This window comes from Papio anubis, chromosome 5, assembly GCF_008728515.1.
Source record: "Papio anubis isolate 15944 chromosome 5, Panubis1.0, whole genome shotgun sequence".
Taxonomy (NCBI): domain Eukaryota; kingdom Metazoa; phylum Chordata; class Mammalia; order Primates; family Cercopithecidae; genus Papio; species Papio anubis.
In genome coordinates, this window is record NC_044980.1 from 75,176,190 (window position 1) to 75,192,919 (window position 16,730).

At 40.1% G+C, this 16,730-nt stretch overlaps 1 protein-coding gene across 10 annotated transcripts in view; it reads left to right on the forward strand.

The window, feature by feature from the left end:
- ATP6AP1L (ATPase H+ transporting accessory protein 1 like) overlaps positions 1-16,730 on the forward strand; it is a 44,142-nt gene that overhangs the window by 289 nt on the left and 27,123 nt on the right. For 3 of the 10 annotated variants that reach the window (XM_021939519.2, XM_009208723.4, XM_017959721.3), the window contains exon 2: positions 2,037-2,086. The exons of 5 other annotated variants lie outside the window; for them this stretch is intronic. Coding sequence is in view for 1 of the 5 variants with exons in the window: in XM_021939517.2 (XP_021795209.1) it covers positions 1,930-2,086 (157 nt within the window). In the remaining 4 variants the exon portion in view is untranslated. Of the gene's footprint in view, positions 1-268; positions 2,087-16,730 lie in introns of those variants that run through there. 2 more of the 10 variants (XM_021939518.2, XM_021939517.2) reach the window with 2 other exon arrangements.

The window sequence follows — 16,730 nt, forward strand, 5'->3', positions numbered from 1 at the left end:
TTATTTGGACTGGCGAGTCATTTAATTTAATTTAATTTTTTTTTTTTCTGAAGCAGGGTCTCACTCTGTCGCCCGTGCTGGAGTGCAGTGGTGTGATCTCGGCTCACTACAACCTCCACTTCCTGGGTTCAAGCGATTGTCCCACCTCAGCCTCCTGAGTAGCTGGGATTACAGGCGCCCGCCCCCGTGCCCGGCTAATTTTTGTATTTTCAGTAGAGACGGGGTTTCACCATGTTGGCCAGTCTGGTCTCAAACTCCTGACTTCAAGTGATCCGTCCGCGTCGGCCCCCCGAAGTGCTGAGATTACAGGCGTGAGCCACCGCGCCTGGCCATTTAATTAACTCTAATACTGTTTCTCCTGTAAGATGAACTAGCTATGAGAGGTTTCTGGGATATTGGTTCACTCAGCAAGGATTTTAAAAAATGCGTTCCATGTGCCAGACGCTGTTGTAGGTACCAGGAATATGGCAGTTAAATTAAGAGGGTGAAGGTTTCTGCTCTGATAGAGTTTATATTTTAAGTGTGAGAGGACAGACCAGATAGACAGATAGATGTAAATTAAATAATTAAATAGATCATTTTACATACTGTAGCGCTATAGAGAAAATATAGCTGGATGGGTGATAGTGACTTGGGAATGGGGGTGGCTACTCTGGATAGGATAGGTTAAGGAGACATCTCGAGATGTGGAAGGGGCTAGTGCTTTTTAAGAACTGAAAGATCAGTGAAGAAGGGGAGCTTAGTGACTGAGGAGTAGTGTGGCACTAGATGGAGTCTGAGAATTACACAGGAATATGTGGAGCCTGTAGGCCATGGTAAAGCCTTTTTTCTACTCTTCTGGTGATTTAAGGCCATTGTAAAGTTTTGAGCATGGGAGTTGGTAGCAAAATAAGATTTATATTTTTATGGGATTACTCTGGCTGTTGAGAGGAGAAAAAGACATGAATCTGGGAGGCCCCTTCGGAAGGTATTGCAATAGTTCAGACGAAAGATGGTGATAGCTTGGACCCTCAGTGGAGGTGGTAAAAAGTGGTTGGGTCAGATACACTGCTTGGTGGTAGAATGAACAGAATTTGCTCAGGACTGCAGGATGTGGGAGAGGAGTTAATTACACCCCTATGATTTTTTACCTCAGCACTTGGGTGAGTTGTAGAGTTGTGAGTTGGGTGAGTTCTAAAGTGGGAAATACTAGGAGAGGAGCAAATTTCAAAGGAGGAAATGAGGAGTTCTGGTTTGGTATGTTAAGTTTGAGCTGCCAAACATCCAGGGATGTGGAGTGGACAGCTGGATATATGATATGAAGCTCAGGAGTCATCAATGAGTAAATAGTATTAAAACTATGGCTCTGATTGAGATAGCTTAGGTGATGACTGTAGGTAGAACAGAGAAAGATTAGAGTCCTGAGCACACCAAAGTTTAGTGGTACGGAAAAGACGGCAGGTGAAGCAAAACAGATGAAGAAACAGTGGCCAATGTTACACTCTGTTCAAAGCCAAGTGAAGAAGGGAGTGAGAAAGTGTGAAAAGAGATAAGATGAGGACTGAGAATTGTCTTTTGGACTTGAAAATGCGGAGGTTACTGGTCACTTTGTCAAATGGGGATTCCATGGAGTACTGAAAGTGAAAGGCTGATGGGATCAGAGTGAAGAGAATATGGGAGGGAAGGAAGTCTAGACAGCAGCTATAGACAATTTTTGCAAGACATTTTTTTATGTGCAGAGAAATGGGACCCTTTTAGGAGGGAAATGTGAAGTTGGAGGGTTTTATTTTTAAGATGACAACTTTTATGACATTTTTGTATGCTGATCAGGTTGAGAAAATTAAAAATGGGTTCTTCAGCAGAGAAAGGGGATAATTGCAGGAGCAAGTCCTTAAGTAGACTAGAAGGGTGCCCAAGTGGAGGAGTTAACTGTAGGAACAATAACAGTTTATGTACAGTAATAGAGTGACGGGTACAGCTGCAAGTAAATTGGAAGATTTGATGATAGGAGGTTGTGGAACTTCACTTTTGACTTATTTTTTCAATGAAATAAAAAGCAAGGCCATCAGTGAAGAGAGTGTGGGAGAAAAAGGCTTGAGGAGAGAAGGTAAGATGTGAAATCATCATCAATGATAACAATACAAGCGTTAGATAGTACTTAGTATGTGCCAGATTCTATTTTTGGCTTATATTTATTAACTCATTTTATTCTCATAAGGAATTTTACTGAGGGATAGATATACAAAAACTGAGGCTTTGGTGAATTTAACTTGCCCAAGCTCACATATTTAGTAAGTGGTAGAACTAAGATTTTAACCCAGGTAATCTGGTTTTAGAATCTTATATTTGACCCGTATGTTATACTGCCTCCTAATCTAGAATGGTAGGAAAATACATTGACAAGAAAATAGGGTTGTTGAGCAGTTCTGACAGCCCATTTGAAATCTGTGTTTATGAAGTGACATCAGTGAGTTATGTGTATTTCTTCAGATTCGTTCAGTGAAATAACTGAATAGGTGAGGATGTGGATTTAAATGGCTGGAGTTGAGGTCTAGTCAGATAAGTATGATGGAGGGAGAGCAAGGGATTAAGACTATTTGCAGGAAAATAATTACAGAGATGAAACATGAAATCAAAGCTGGAGGAGTAAAGAGCCACGAATAGCCATAATGCTTCCGGAGAAGGACTAGCCCTACCAGATATGGGAATTTTTAATGCAACTAAGAGAGTACAACTAAGAGAGTACAATTTTGGTACAGAAATAGACAAATTGTTGAATAGAACAGAATGAACAAATCCCAGCAAGAGATTCATATGAGTATAGAATATTATTAAATGACAAAAGTAGATGTCAGATCAATGGGTAAAGGAGGGACTTTCAAAAAGGTAGAGCTAGAAGTCCTAGCCAGAGCCATTAGGTAAGAAAGAGAAGGCATTTGGTTTGGAAAGGAAGAAATTAAATTGTATTTGTTTGCACGTGATGTGATCCTGTATATAGAAAACCTTAAAAAACTGCACCAAAACTTGTTAGAACTAATGAATGAATTAACCGAAGCTGCAGTATGTAAAATCAACATACAAAAATCTGTCGTGTTTCTATACACTAACAACTATGTTAAAAAGAAATCAAGAAAGCAATCCCATTTATAATAGCTACAGAAAGAAAAATGAAATAACTTAGGAATAAGTTTAACCAAGAAGGTGAAAGGTCTGCATTCTGAAAACTATAAAACATTGATGAAAGAAATTGAAGTGGACACATACAAATGGAAAGATATCCCATGTTCACAGATTGGAAGAATTAATATTATTAAGGTTGTCTATACTAGTTGAAATGGTTTACAGATTCAATACAATCTTTATCAAAGTGTCCCTGTACTCCCAGAAATTCAGGAGACTGAGGTAGAAGGATCTCTTAAGCCCAGAAGTTTGAGTCCAAGCTGGGCAATATAGTGAGATACCATCTCTTAAAAAATCCCAATGATGTTTTTCAGGGAAATAGAAAAAATAATCCTAAGATTCAAAAGGAACCACAGAAGACCATGAATAGCCAAAGCAATCTTGATCAAAAAGAACAAAGCTAGAGGTATCATACTACCTGACTTCAAAGTACACTACAAAGTTATAATAATCAAAACAATATGGTATTGGCATTTAAAAAGACACATGGAGCCATAGAACAGAAAAACCCAGAAATAATTCCACACATTTACAGTCAATTGATTTTTTTTTTTTTTTTTTTTTTTAATACAGAGTCTCACCCTGTTGCCCAGGTTGAAGTGCAGTGGCGCCATCTCGACTCACTGCAACCTCCACCTCCTGGGTTCAAGTGATTCTCCTCCCTCAGCCTCCTGAGTATCTGGGATCACAGGCATGCGCCACCACACCCAGCTAATTTTTTTTTTTTTTTTTTTTTTGAGATGGAGTCTCACTCTGTCACGCAGGCTGGAGTGCAATGGTGCAGTCTTGGCTCACTGCAACCTCTGCCTCCTGGGCTCAAGTGATTCTCCTTCCTCAACCGTCTGAGTAGCTGGGATTACAGGCGTGCACCACCATGTCCAGTTAATTTTTGTATTTTTGGTAGAGATGGGGTTTCACCATGTTGGCCAGGATAGTCTGGAACTCCTAACTTCAAGTGATCCACCCTCCTCTGCCTATCAGAGTGCTGGGATTACATACGTGAGCCACCGTGCCCAGCCTAATTTTTGTATTTTTAGTAGAGACGAGGTTTCACCATTTTGGTTAGGCTGGTCTTGAACTCCTGACCACAAGTGATGGGCCCTCCTCGCCTCCCAAAGTCAAGAGATTCTAGGCACGAGCCACCGCACTAGGACTTACAGTCCATTGATATTTGACAAAGATGCTGCAAGGACAAACTGGGAAAGGACATTTTCTTCAGTAAATGGTGTTTGGAAAATAGGATATCCACATGCAGAAGAATGAAACTGGATGCATATACAATATATGTATATATCAACTCAAAGTGGATTAACGATTTAAACACAAGACCTGAAACTGTAAACCACTAGAAAAATAGGGAAAAGCTCCCCTTGTCCATTGGTCTGGACAAGGTTGTTTGGATATGACCTCAAAAGCACAGGAAACAAAAGTAAAAATAGACAAATGGGATTACACAAATTAAAAATCCTCTGCACAGCAAAGGAAACAGCAGAGGAGACAACCTCATAATGGCAGAAAATATTTGCAAAGCATATATGTGATACTGTCCAAAATATATAAAGAACACACTAGCAAGAAAACAATCCAACTGAAAAATGAGCAAAGGACTTGAATACACATTTCTCAAAAGAAAACACAAGAATGAATATCAGGTATATGAAAAATGCTCAGAATCACTAATCATCAGGGAAATGCAAATTAAAACTGTGAGAGATCACCTCACACCTGTTAGAATGGCTATTGCCAAAAGGATGAAAGCTAAGTGTTAGTGCAGATGTGGAGAAACAGAAACCCTTGCGTACATTCAGCGGAATGTAAACTAGTAAAACTCTTATGGAAAACAGTGTGGAGGGTTTGCAAAAATAAAAAATCAGGCCAGGCATGGTGGCTCACACCTGTAATCCCAGCACTTTGGGAGGCTGAGGTGGGTGGATCAACTGAAGTCAGGAGTTCCAGACCAGCCTGGCCAACGTGGCAAAATCCTGTCTGTACTAAAAATACAAAAATTAGCTGAGTGTATTGGCAGGTGCCTGTAATCCCAGCTACTCAGGAGGCTAAGGCAGGAGAATTACTTGAACCCAGGAGGCAGAGGTTGCAGGGAGCAGAGCTCGCACCACTGCACTCCAGCCTGAGCAACAGACCGAGACTCTGTTTAAAAAAAAAAAAAAAATCTATCTACCGTGTGAGTCAGCAATCTCACTGCTGGGTATATATCTAAAGCAAATAAAATCAGTATGTCAAAGAGATGTCTGAACTTCCATGTTCATTGCAGCATTATTCACAATAGCCAAGATATGGAATCAGTACAACAGTAAATGAATGGACAAATAAAAAATGGTTTATATACACAACAGAATACTATTCAGCCATTAAAAAAAAGGAAATCAGCCGGGCGTGGTGACTCAAGCCTGTAATCCCAGCACTTTGGGAGGCCGAGACGGGCGGATCACGAGGTCAGGAGATGCCGTCTCTACTAAAAATACAAAAAAAAAACTAGCTAGGCGAGGTGGTGGGCGCCTGTAGTCCCAGCTGCTTGGGAGGCTGAGGCAGGAGAATGGCGTAAACCCGGGAGGCAGAGCTTGCAGTGAGCTGAGATCCGGCCACTGCACTCCAGCCTGGGCGACACAGCGAGACTCCGTCTCAAAAAAAAAAAAAAAAAGGAAATCTTGTTATTTGCAACAACATAGATGAACCTGGAGGACATTATGGTAAATGAAAGAAGCCAGGCACAAAAAGACAAATACTGTATGTTTTCACTTATATGTGGAATCTAAAAATTTTGAACTGATAGAAGAAGTGAGTAGAATGATGGGCATGGGAGTTGGGGGTATTTGGGGAGATGTTGGTCAAAGGATACAAAGGTTTAGTTTGACAGGAGCAGTAAATTTTCAAGAGACTTGTTGAATAACACGGTGACTCCAGTTGACCCACAGACAACATGGGTTTGAATTGTGCAAGTCCACAACAGGCGGATTTTCTTCTACCTCTGATGTTCCGAGAAAGCAAGAACTCTTCATCCTCTTACTCCTCCTCAGCCTACTCAACGTGAAGACTGTGAGGATGAAGACCTTTATGGTGATCCATTTCCATTTAATGAGTAGCAAATATATTTTCTCTTCTTTATAATTTTGTTATTAACATTCATTTCTGTGGCTTAATTTATTGTAAGAATATGGTATGTAATACACATAACATGAAATATGTGTTAATAGGCTGTTTATGTTATCCAGTCAACAGTAGGCTATTAGTAGTTAAGTTTTTGGAAAGTCAGAAGTTATACACAGATTTTCTACTGTGTGGGGAGGTCAGCATCCCTAAACCCCATGTTGTTCAAGGGTCAACTGTATAAATAACAAAGTATATATTGAAAATTGCTAAGAGAATAGATTTTAAGTGTTCTCACCACAGAAAAATTATACAAAAGTATTTGAGGTAATGCATATGTTAGTTAGTTCTATTTAACCATTGTACAATGTATATATATATATTAAAATATGTTGTGCACCATAAATATACACAGATTTTGTTAAAGAATAAATAATTAAAATTAAATTAATATTTAAAAAAGATGGAGCTGCACAAAAAGTGATTACCCAATGAAATTGTGTCACTATCTCACCCTGAAAGCAAAAATCAACTCTGGATAAATTAAGGGCTTAAATATCAACAAGAAAACTTTGAAATTCTTAATAGAGAACAAAGGTGAATATCTTTTTGAACTTAGTCAGCACATGACAAGAACGATAAGTTTGATCATATTAAAATTAACACCCTCTTCATCAAAAATATCTGAAAGAAAGTAAAAAGACAAGTTACATACTGAGGATTGCTATCCATAGCCACAAAACTTACAAAGGATTAATATTTTAAAAAATTTCTGGCCAGGCACAGTGGCTCACGCCTGTAATCCCAGCACTTTGGGAGGCTAAGACAGGGGGATCACCTGAGGTCAGGAGTTTGAGACCAGCCTGGCCAACATAGTGAAACCCCCTCTGTACAGAAAATACAAAAATTGGCCAGACATGGTGGCGCATGTCTGTAATCCCAGTTACTCAGGAGGCTGAGGCAGGAAAATCACTTGAACTGAGGAGGCAGAGGTTGCAATCAGCCGAGATCACTCCATTGCACTCTAGCCTGGGCAATAGAGTGAGACTCTGTCTCAAAAGAAACAAACAAAAAAATCCCTTCTACATAATAAGAAGAGAACAAATAATACAATGAGAAAACATGACAAAAGACATGAATAGGCCAGCCTTGGTGGCTCAAACCTGTAATCCTAGCACTTTGGGAGGCTGAGGCAGGTGGATCGCTTGAAGTCAGGAGTTTGAGACCAGCCTGGCCAACATAGTGAAACCCCCATCTCTTTACTAAAAATACAAAAAAAAAAAAAAAAAAAAAAAATTAGCTGGGCATGGTGGCATCTGCCTGTAGTCCCAGCTACTTCGGAGGCTGAGGCAGGAGAATCGCTTGAACCCGGGTGGCAGAGGTTTTGCAGTGAACCAAGATCACACCACTGCACTGTAGCCTGGGCAACAGAGCGAGACTCCGTCTCCCAAAAACAAACAAACAAACAAACAAACAAAAAACATGAATAGGCATATCATAAAGAAGGAAACATGTATGACCCGTAAATATTTGAAGAGGTATTTGTCATGTCTGATTATGATATAAATATTAAACTGTACTTGAAATTAGTTGGGGAAATACTTCCTCTTTTCTGTTGTCTCTAAGTGTTCATATAAAATTGGGATGATTTGTTCCTTGAAGGTTTAGTCAAACATCCTGTAAAGCCGTTGGGGCCTGGTGTTTTCTTTATGGGAAGGTTATTAACCACAGCTTAGATCTATTTAATAGTTAAAGAAATACTTGTAAAACTGTAGGTTTTTTTTGAGTCTGATCTGGTAAGTCATTTTCGTAGGAATTTATCCATTTCATCTAAGTTTTCAAAATTATTTCATAAAGCTGTTATGACATTCTATTATGGGTGTGTATATATACATACATATATATATATATGTATATGTTATATATTTGTGTTGGAAAGTTCCAAACTATGACTTCAATTTCTTTAGTAGATGTAGTGCTATTCGGGTTATGTTTTCTTGAGTGAGCTTTGATGGTATGTGCCTTTCTGGGAATTTGTCCATTGCATCTAATTTGTCTAACTTATGGCATGAAGCTGTTTGTAATATTCTCTTATTATCTTTTTAATATTCATAGATTTATAGTGATTTCTCATCTTTCATTCCTGATTTTGGTGATTTGTGTCTTCTTTCTTTCTCTCTTGTTTCTCGGTCAGTGTATTAGTCAGGGTTCTTCAGAAAAACAGAACCAATAGAACGTGTATGCATGCACACGCACGCACACACACACGGAGGATTTATTATGAGAAATTGGTTCATGCAGTTGTGGAGGCTGAGAAGTCCCACGATCTGCTGTCTACAAGCTGGAAACCAAAGATATCAGTTGTTTAATTCAGTCTGAGTGTGAAGGCCTGAGAACTGGGGCTGCTCACTGTGTAAATCTCAGTCCAAGGGCCAGAGAACATGAGATGAGATGTCAGGGAGAAATAAGAGGCAAATTCCTTCTTCCTCTGCCTTTTGTTCTATTTCAAGCCCTCAAGATTGGATGATGTCTATATTGGAGAGGGCAGTCTACTTTACTGAGTCCCCTGACTCAAATGCCAATCTTATCCAGAAACAACTTCACAGTTACACCCAGAAATAATGTTGAATCTGGCCATCCGTAGGGCCAGTCAAGTTGATACACAGAATTAACCATCACAGTCAGCTAGAAGTCTAACAATCTTATTGATCTGTTCAAAGAACCAGCTTTTGTTTCACTAATTTTATGTTGTTTTTATTTATTTTACTTTTTTCTTTTCTTTCTTTTTTTTTTTCAGCGTGAACTATCAAGCAATCTATTGGTTTTTTTGTTTGTTTGTTTTCAATGTCATTTGGCCTTTATTATTTACTTTCTTCTGCTTGTTTTGAATTTAAATTTGCTCTTTTTCTTTTTCTTTTTTGGTTTATTAAAGTGGAAGCTTAGATACTTTTTTGAAATTCTTTCTAATTTGGTCTTGAGGTCTCTCTCTGGAGAGTGGCTATAACATGCATCCTTGCTGTAATGGGACTCCCTGATGGTTATGGATGTTTACAATGTACATTTCATGGGACACTTCTTTATCCTGGGGGATGGATGGCCTAATGCCTAAGTGTCTGACCCATGCCCAGGTGTCCCTTTCACGGTACACTTGTTTTACTGGTAGACACCCTGTGGTTCCTTGTTGACCTGTGTCTAGTTTATTCCCACCAAGATAGTCTTTCTCTAGGAGAACCCTGACCAGGAGAAAAGTCTGAGTGTGTCAGCAGATGAAACACAAGAGGAGGCAGCACAGCAAATCACATCACCTAACAGAAGCGGTTTGATTCCTTGACAGAGCCCAGAAAGAACAGGGCAGCACACCTTGCAGGGCCATTTGGGACACACATGCTCAACCAGCGGGTGGGGGCAAGAGAGAGGCAGATACAGAGGACTTGTGGGATTAAAGATTTATTGGGGTCCAAAGTATTATCCAGACAGGTTTCCCATGGGGAGTTTTCACTGGTGGGTTTAAAGCACGCAGGCATGAGTTCTGTGGGGCCACGTTGTGAGTGAGAGATGGTTACTGTGACATTTCCGTGCAATCTATGTGGGGTGTAGGGGTCAGTGGGGCATGTCCCTGGGGCTGTATTTAGCTTCCCCATAGGGAGGTGGTCAACCAGAGGCAATTGTATTGGGGGCTATCTAGATCAACCACATTTGAGGAACTGGGAAGAGGTAGATAAATGGAAACTGTGTCAAGTGTGACTAAGCCCTGCTCTGGCATGAGAAATTTCAACTTATATTCAGAATTGATGCTGAGGTAACATAACACTATAGAATTCACTACAGTCATTGATTTGAAACCTTCAGTCTTTTCTAATATATTTAATGCTCTACATATCCCTCTAAGCACTGCTTGAGCTGCTTGCCTCAGGTTTTGGTATGTTATGTTTTAGTTTTAATTCAATTCAAAATGTTTATTAATTTCTCTTTTGACTTCCTTTTTGAACCATGGAATTAGAAGTATGTTACTTATTTTCAAATATTTGGGAATTTCCAAATATATGTGAATTTTCTATGCACATTTGAAAAGAAAGTATATTCTGCTGATGTTGGGTGGAACATTCTATAAATATTAACTAGCCCAAGGTGGTTGATAGTGCTATTCAGGTCTTCTGCATCCTGTATTCAGGATGATAGTGACATTAAGTGGAGGGAGGTGAGGATCAAATTTGGATGTTGGATCATACTTGGATGTTGGATTATTGACTTACTTTCAGTAATGAGTTTAATTATTACATTTTTGTACATTTTAAAAATCCCACAAATAAGGCATGAACCAATGGTCAGAGTGTGTTATGAGCCAAGGATTATGATTACTATTTCTCAGAAAAGAAGAGAAAAGAGATTTAACTTTTCTTTCTTGGTGCTTTACATTTTGAATTTTTCACTTTGTGATGAACTTATTACTTAATTTGGAGCCAGAAAGGAGGAGGGACTATCCTTTGATATTGGACTCTGAATTTCCCTAAAAGAGTCCCCCAAAAGAATCTGCTTGGAGTTAGAGGAAAAAAAACAAGGCCCCGGGGTTGCAGACTGGTGAGCTGGCAGGAAAGTAGAGGAAGGTGAAGTCAGAGAGGTGGGCAGGGCCAACTTGTGTCCAAACTGCAGGCCGGGATAAGAGATTGGGGCATTATTCCAACTGTAATGATAAGCACTGGAGGGGTTAGAGTAAGAGAGTGACAATATCAAATCTATATTTTAAAATGCTCACTGTGCCTGCTATAGAAGAACCATGACAGAGGGGCAAGGCCTCAGGTTATTCAAGGAGGACGCTGCTACAATAGTCCAGGTGAGAGGGAGTAGGTAGTAACTTTGCAGGTGGAGAGATGTCATACTCTTCAGGATGTATTTTGGAGTTAGGTCATGAATGAAAGAGCAGAAGAACTGACATCGTCACTGTCACCATCACCACCATCACCTTTTCTAATATGTACTGAGTGTTATTTTGGTGCCAGACATAGGATGACTAAGCATTTCACAAGCATAATATCTTTTAATCCTCAAAGCAATCCCTGTGTCGTAGTCACTATTAGCCCCATTTTACACAGAGAAAATGGAGACTTAAAGAAGTTAACTTGCTTAACTTCTTTGTTTGTTGGTTTTCAGATTAGTTATAAGGCAGAATTTTGATTTTTAACTTTAGAAAAAATTTTAATGAATGTGAACTAAATAAGGCACAAAATAGATGGAAATAGAATAGACAAACATCAGGAAAACTAGAGAGTTATCGTTGTTAAGATAGAAGTATTTTTATTGTAAGTTTCAACCTGCTATCTTTGGGTTACTATAGAGTATATGAAAACCAAGAGACACCATCACTAAAGAATCCTACTTGGCAGCTCTTGCAATGTGGGGGGGAGTGGGAGCAGGAAGGAGAACAATTTTCTCTCTTTTCCGTTACCTTCCAAGTAGAAGGAGTTTAATTAATAAACGGGTTTCCATCTGTCACTTTACTCATTCCGTGCCAGGTAAGGATGTGTGGCATCTGCAGCACATTTCAAAAGCATAGTCTGGGCATGTTCACCTTTTCCTTTTTGAGACCCAGCCTGAACACAGAGCATGCATTTCCCCTGTTTTTTTCCTAGACAGGCCTTTTTTTCCCACCAAGAGCCCAGTGCTGCCAGGATAGGCTGCCATGTCTGTCTTCTGGTGGGAGGGCTCAGTTAGAATCCATTTTGCTCCTACTCTAAGCTTTCCTCCATTCTCTGTCCTGGCCTTGCACGCCAATAAAGGTGGCATTTGGGCCTGTACTTGTCTTACCCCTTGTGCTGTTTTTCATTTGGTTTAACATTCAGTTGGGGTAGAAAGGCGTTTCTATTTGATTTCTCTCAGAGACACCCCACTCTCTCCAACCAAGAAGAAAGGTAGGTCTTCATACATTAGATCAGTTGATGAGGAGATTTAGGTCAAGAGTGATCCTGATTCTTGATACCACCCTGGGCAGATCTAGCCATTTTGGGAAAAGAGCCAAAGGTTTTTACAATATTGACGATTAATACTGGAACATTTAGGGGGATTCCTAGTACTTTAGCTGTGAAAGTGGAGGCAGCAGTTGCTATGGAAATGTGACAAGTTAAAATAACAACTTTAAGTGAGCATGGAGAAGCAGTGAGGGTAAGACCGATGATTACGTGCTCTGTGTAACTACTCATAATGAATGTTGAGTGCTTCATTTTCCTGATGAAATTATTAAACACAATTTTTTCTTTGTCCAAAATGAGTGAGATTTCTTTCTTTTGAGATGGAGTCTCACTCTGTCACCCAGGCTGTGGACACGATCTTGGCTCACTGCAAGCTCCGCCTCCCAGGTTCACGCCGTTCTCCTGCCTCAGTCTCCCGAGTAGCTGGGATTACAGTCGCTGCCACCATACCCAGCTAATTTTTTGTATTTTTAGTAGAGATGGGGGTTTCACTGTGTTAGCCAGGCTGGTCTCTAACTCCTGACCTCGTGATCCGCCCGCCTCGGCCTCCCAAAGTGCTGGAATTACAGGTGTGAGCCCCCGCGCCTGGCCTGAATGAGATTGCTTATCCTCTCACTCTAGCTGCTGCTTGGTGCAGTGATTATTTCTTCTCACCTCTATTCCAAGGTAGAACTAAAGAAATAGTCTGTGTTGCCATATGATCTTACTAATACTCAGAGCTGATCTTTAAAATCCGGTTATTATAATTAAACCTCTGTGTGGGATCTAGGGGGAGTTCACAAAGCTGTTCTTTGATGCTCTTTGTAAAATTCCTGGAAGGGAGGTATAATTTTAAGATGCATATTAAAAGTTGTTCTCCAGGTGTTCTTGAGCTTGGCTGAGAATCAAGCAAAGGGAAATAAGCTTCTATTTCAGTAGGGACCTTTGAGTTCTAAGAAAAGAAAGAGACTTTTTCTCACTAGGAAAAGAAAGATAATTTTTCTCACTGCAATGTGAGAAATGTGTTAGAATCTCCTTCCCTGGAGAGATTTCACAGCTGGGTAGATGGACCAGATCTGTGTTGTCTATGAGTTCAGTGGGGAAACAGTTGATCTTTGGTGATGCAGAATGGCAGAAGTGACTCTTTCAGCCCTTGCATTCCGCAGTAAAATGAAAAATCATCAGGATTATTTCAAGATTATTCAAATATAATATGTAAATGATTATAATGTATAAATATAAAAATTCCTACCAAAATAAGCATGCAAAATCTCAGACACTTTATATTATTTAGACTTTATCGCTTAAAGGACTTTGCTGTAAACCAATTTTTTCCTTTGAATTAAAAAAAGTGAGAGAAAAGGAAGGAAATAGAGGAAGAAAAAAGAAAAGAAGAAGAGAGGGGTTCTGGGTTTGCATTGCTATACAAAAGAACAGAAGTAATTTTTCTGTTGATTTAAAAATTGCTTCTTGATCTCGTTGGTTCTAGCGATCATTGCTAATTATGAGGATAGCCAAAATGAATGACTCTGTAGCCAGTTCATAGATACAGCCATTTCGCATACTATGGACTAGTGTGCCCGTGTACATGTGAATTTTAAAATTTACTTGGATGGGTTTTAAGTTAGAATTCACAAAAGTATTTATTTAGAAAATAATATATTGGAGTTGTTACCAAGTAGTTGTATATAATACTCCCTTTCAAACTAAGTGTGCATGGCCGGGCGTGGTGGCTCATACCTGTAATCCCAGAACTTTGGGAGGCCAAGGCGGATAGATCACCTGAGGTCAGGAGTTTGAGACCAGCCTGGCCAACATGGTGAAACCCCGTCTCTACAAAAATTACAAAAATGATCCAGGTGCGGTGGCTCACACATGTAGTCCCAAACTACTCGGGAGGCTGAGGCATGAGAATCGCTTGAACCCGGGAGGTGGAGGTTGCAGTAAGCTGAGATCACGCCATTGCACTCTGGTCTGGGCAACAGAGTGAGACTCCATCTCAAAACAACAACAACAACAACAACAAAAAGAAACTAGATGTGCTGGCTAATTTATATCCAAATAATTCATTTTGCCCTTGTTATGAATGTGACTTCAAGGATAGGGCAACATCACATGGCACATATTCTCAACCTGAATTTCATCTCAGTGTCTCTGTCAAAGTGGACGCCGCAGGTGCCTGGTGAGAGCATTTTTTGAGGGTAGTGGAGGCCTTTTCCTTCCCTGGGTCCCAGGTCTGTGAGGCTCAAGCCTCTCTTCCTAGTCTTGCCTTGATTACCACACTAAATATGTCATTTAGCAAATCCTTCTGATAAAGGCTCTTTTGTACTTCAAGTAAAGAAACCCATATCGGAGTGTCTATTATATACCTGCCACTGTCTCCTTCATTTAATCAGCCATTGCCTGGGGAAGAGGTGGGGCTGAGCTTAAGCAAGGTCACTGGTTTGCTGTATCCCAAAGGTGTTTACATTTCTGCATGTTACTGGGCTGGGAGGATTTGGGGGGTGAGGACTGTATTTTGCACTTTGTATTCCTGGTAAAGAATCTAGCACGGTGACAATCAGTATTTGTTGAGTGCACAAATTTGTTTCAAGAGCAGATCTCCTGTCTTAGTTTAGCTTGAGCAGCCCAGAACACAAGTAAGTGTCATTAATCTGGCACATCATCTGTGTTCCAGGAAGTCAAAGGGAAACCTAACGTGAGAAATGTGAACATTGAAATTAAAAGCACTTACAACTATTTAATGTACCATCCTGATTCTAATTCATGCAGAAGTTAATTTGATGAAAACTGGGAGAAATCACAGCAGCAATTTTGCTCTGAACTTGATAAAGAGTTATACAGTACCTCCTGCTCCTTGGGGAATGGAGGGTGCTAGTGAACTGATGTAACCTGGATTTTGTCTGTTCCCATTTTCAAGTGGCAGAATTCTATGGAATACTTGAATTAATTGATATTCCCGTTATAGTTGCCTAAAGACTCAGGCCTTGGGAGTCATAACCATGTGGCACAAAGTGGAAATTAATTCTGTGGCAGTTTTCGATAGGATCATTCATTCATTCTGTGTATTTTACTGAGCACCAACTTGGGCTCCAGGTATATATCAGTCAAATAGACATAGTATCTGCCATCATGGAGTGTACCGTGTGATGAAGAAACAGCATCAGTAAGTACACAAGAAAATAAATCTCTCAGTGCAAACTGTGATATATGTTTGTTATGATGAAAGTGAATAGGATACGGGGAGAGGTAGAGAGATGTGAGGTGACTTCACCGAGAGAACAGTATGTGCAAGGTCACTTGGGTGCAAAGGAGCTTGGCATGTTGAGGGTGCTGAGAAGCTGAGTGCGAGCCAGTGTGCCTGGAACATGCTCAGGAGGAGGAGCTGGTGTTAAATGAGGCAAGAGAGACCAGCAGGGCCCAGGCCACGCCGGGCTTTGTAGAAGGTACATGGATTCGGATTTTGAATCACTGTGCAAAGACCATTATAATTGATTTAAACATTTATGCAACTTTTGGTCTGAGAGCATTGAATGAATAGAGACTGTGCACCCATTAGTCTTCTCAAGGTAAATATTAGAATTCTTAAGTTAGATCCATTTTTGTTCCTGTGGGAACACAATTTTATATGGTCATATATGATTATGGGAAGATAGATTTTTGATAGTCAAATATTCAGGTAACATTATCATTTAGTTATACATAGTAAATCAAAAATAAAGCAAACCCAAGTTGTTTCCAGTTGTAAAGAAGGTAGCATGGCTATACAGTTTCCTGTTCTCCTGTGGAGACGGTGGAGGGGAAATTCCATGTGCCTCTGCATTTTTTGCATGTGTTGTGAGCTAGTCCCTAACTACTCTTTGTTCTGAATACCTTTTCTAGGATGTTTGTATGGGGAGAAGCCTTGAACGGCAGAAATCATGTCCCCTTTGTAGCAAAGGACAGGCTTGCTTATAGCATTGGAAAGTAGAGGTAGTGTTTCCCCTCAGAGCACAGGGCAGATAGGTTTACTACCCCCTGTAAAAAAATTGGGGCTCCTTAAGCTCAGGGTTTCTCTCCTGAAATGAAGCCCACTGTGTGTGCAAGTATCCATCTGGGCCTACCTACATTACTCCAAGGGGAAGGGGAACTGACCAGACATACTGATGCTTGTGCCACTTGCTGTGCAGTGAGTAATAAAGTCCTTTTCTCTGACCCAGGAGTCTGTGTCTTCTGTCAGCATTCATAAAACTGTCAGACTAACTAGTTAGCTTTGAAGTGAGTAAAATCTCAGACCCTTCACAGTTCTTCACAGAGGTTCCTCAGCAGTCTGAGCTGGAAGGTACGATGCCAGGCAGGTGACACCCTAGTGCTTTGCAGCCTCTAAGATGTCCAATTAGCATTTCTTGTCACTGTTTTTCTCCTCCAAAGTCACAAGATGAGCTGTTCTCAGACAATCACATCTTAAGTGTGACTTCTAGTCTAAAATACATGTGTGAAACCTACTAGCTACTAATTATTATGCCTTGAATGTTCTTAACCAAG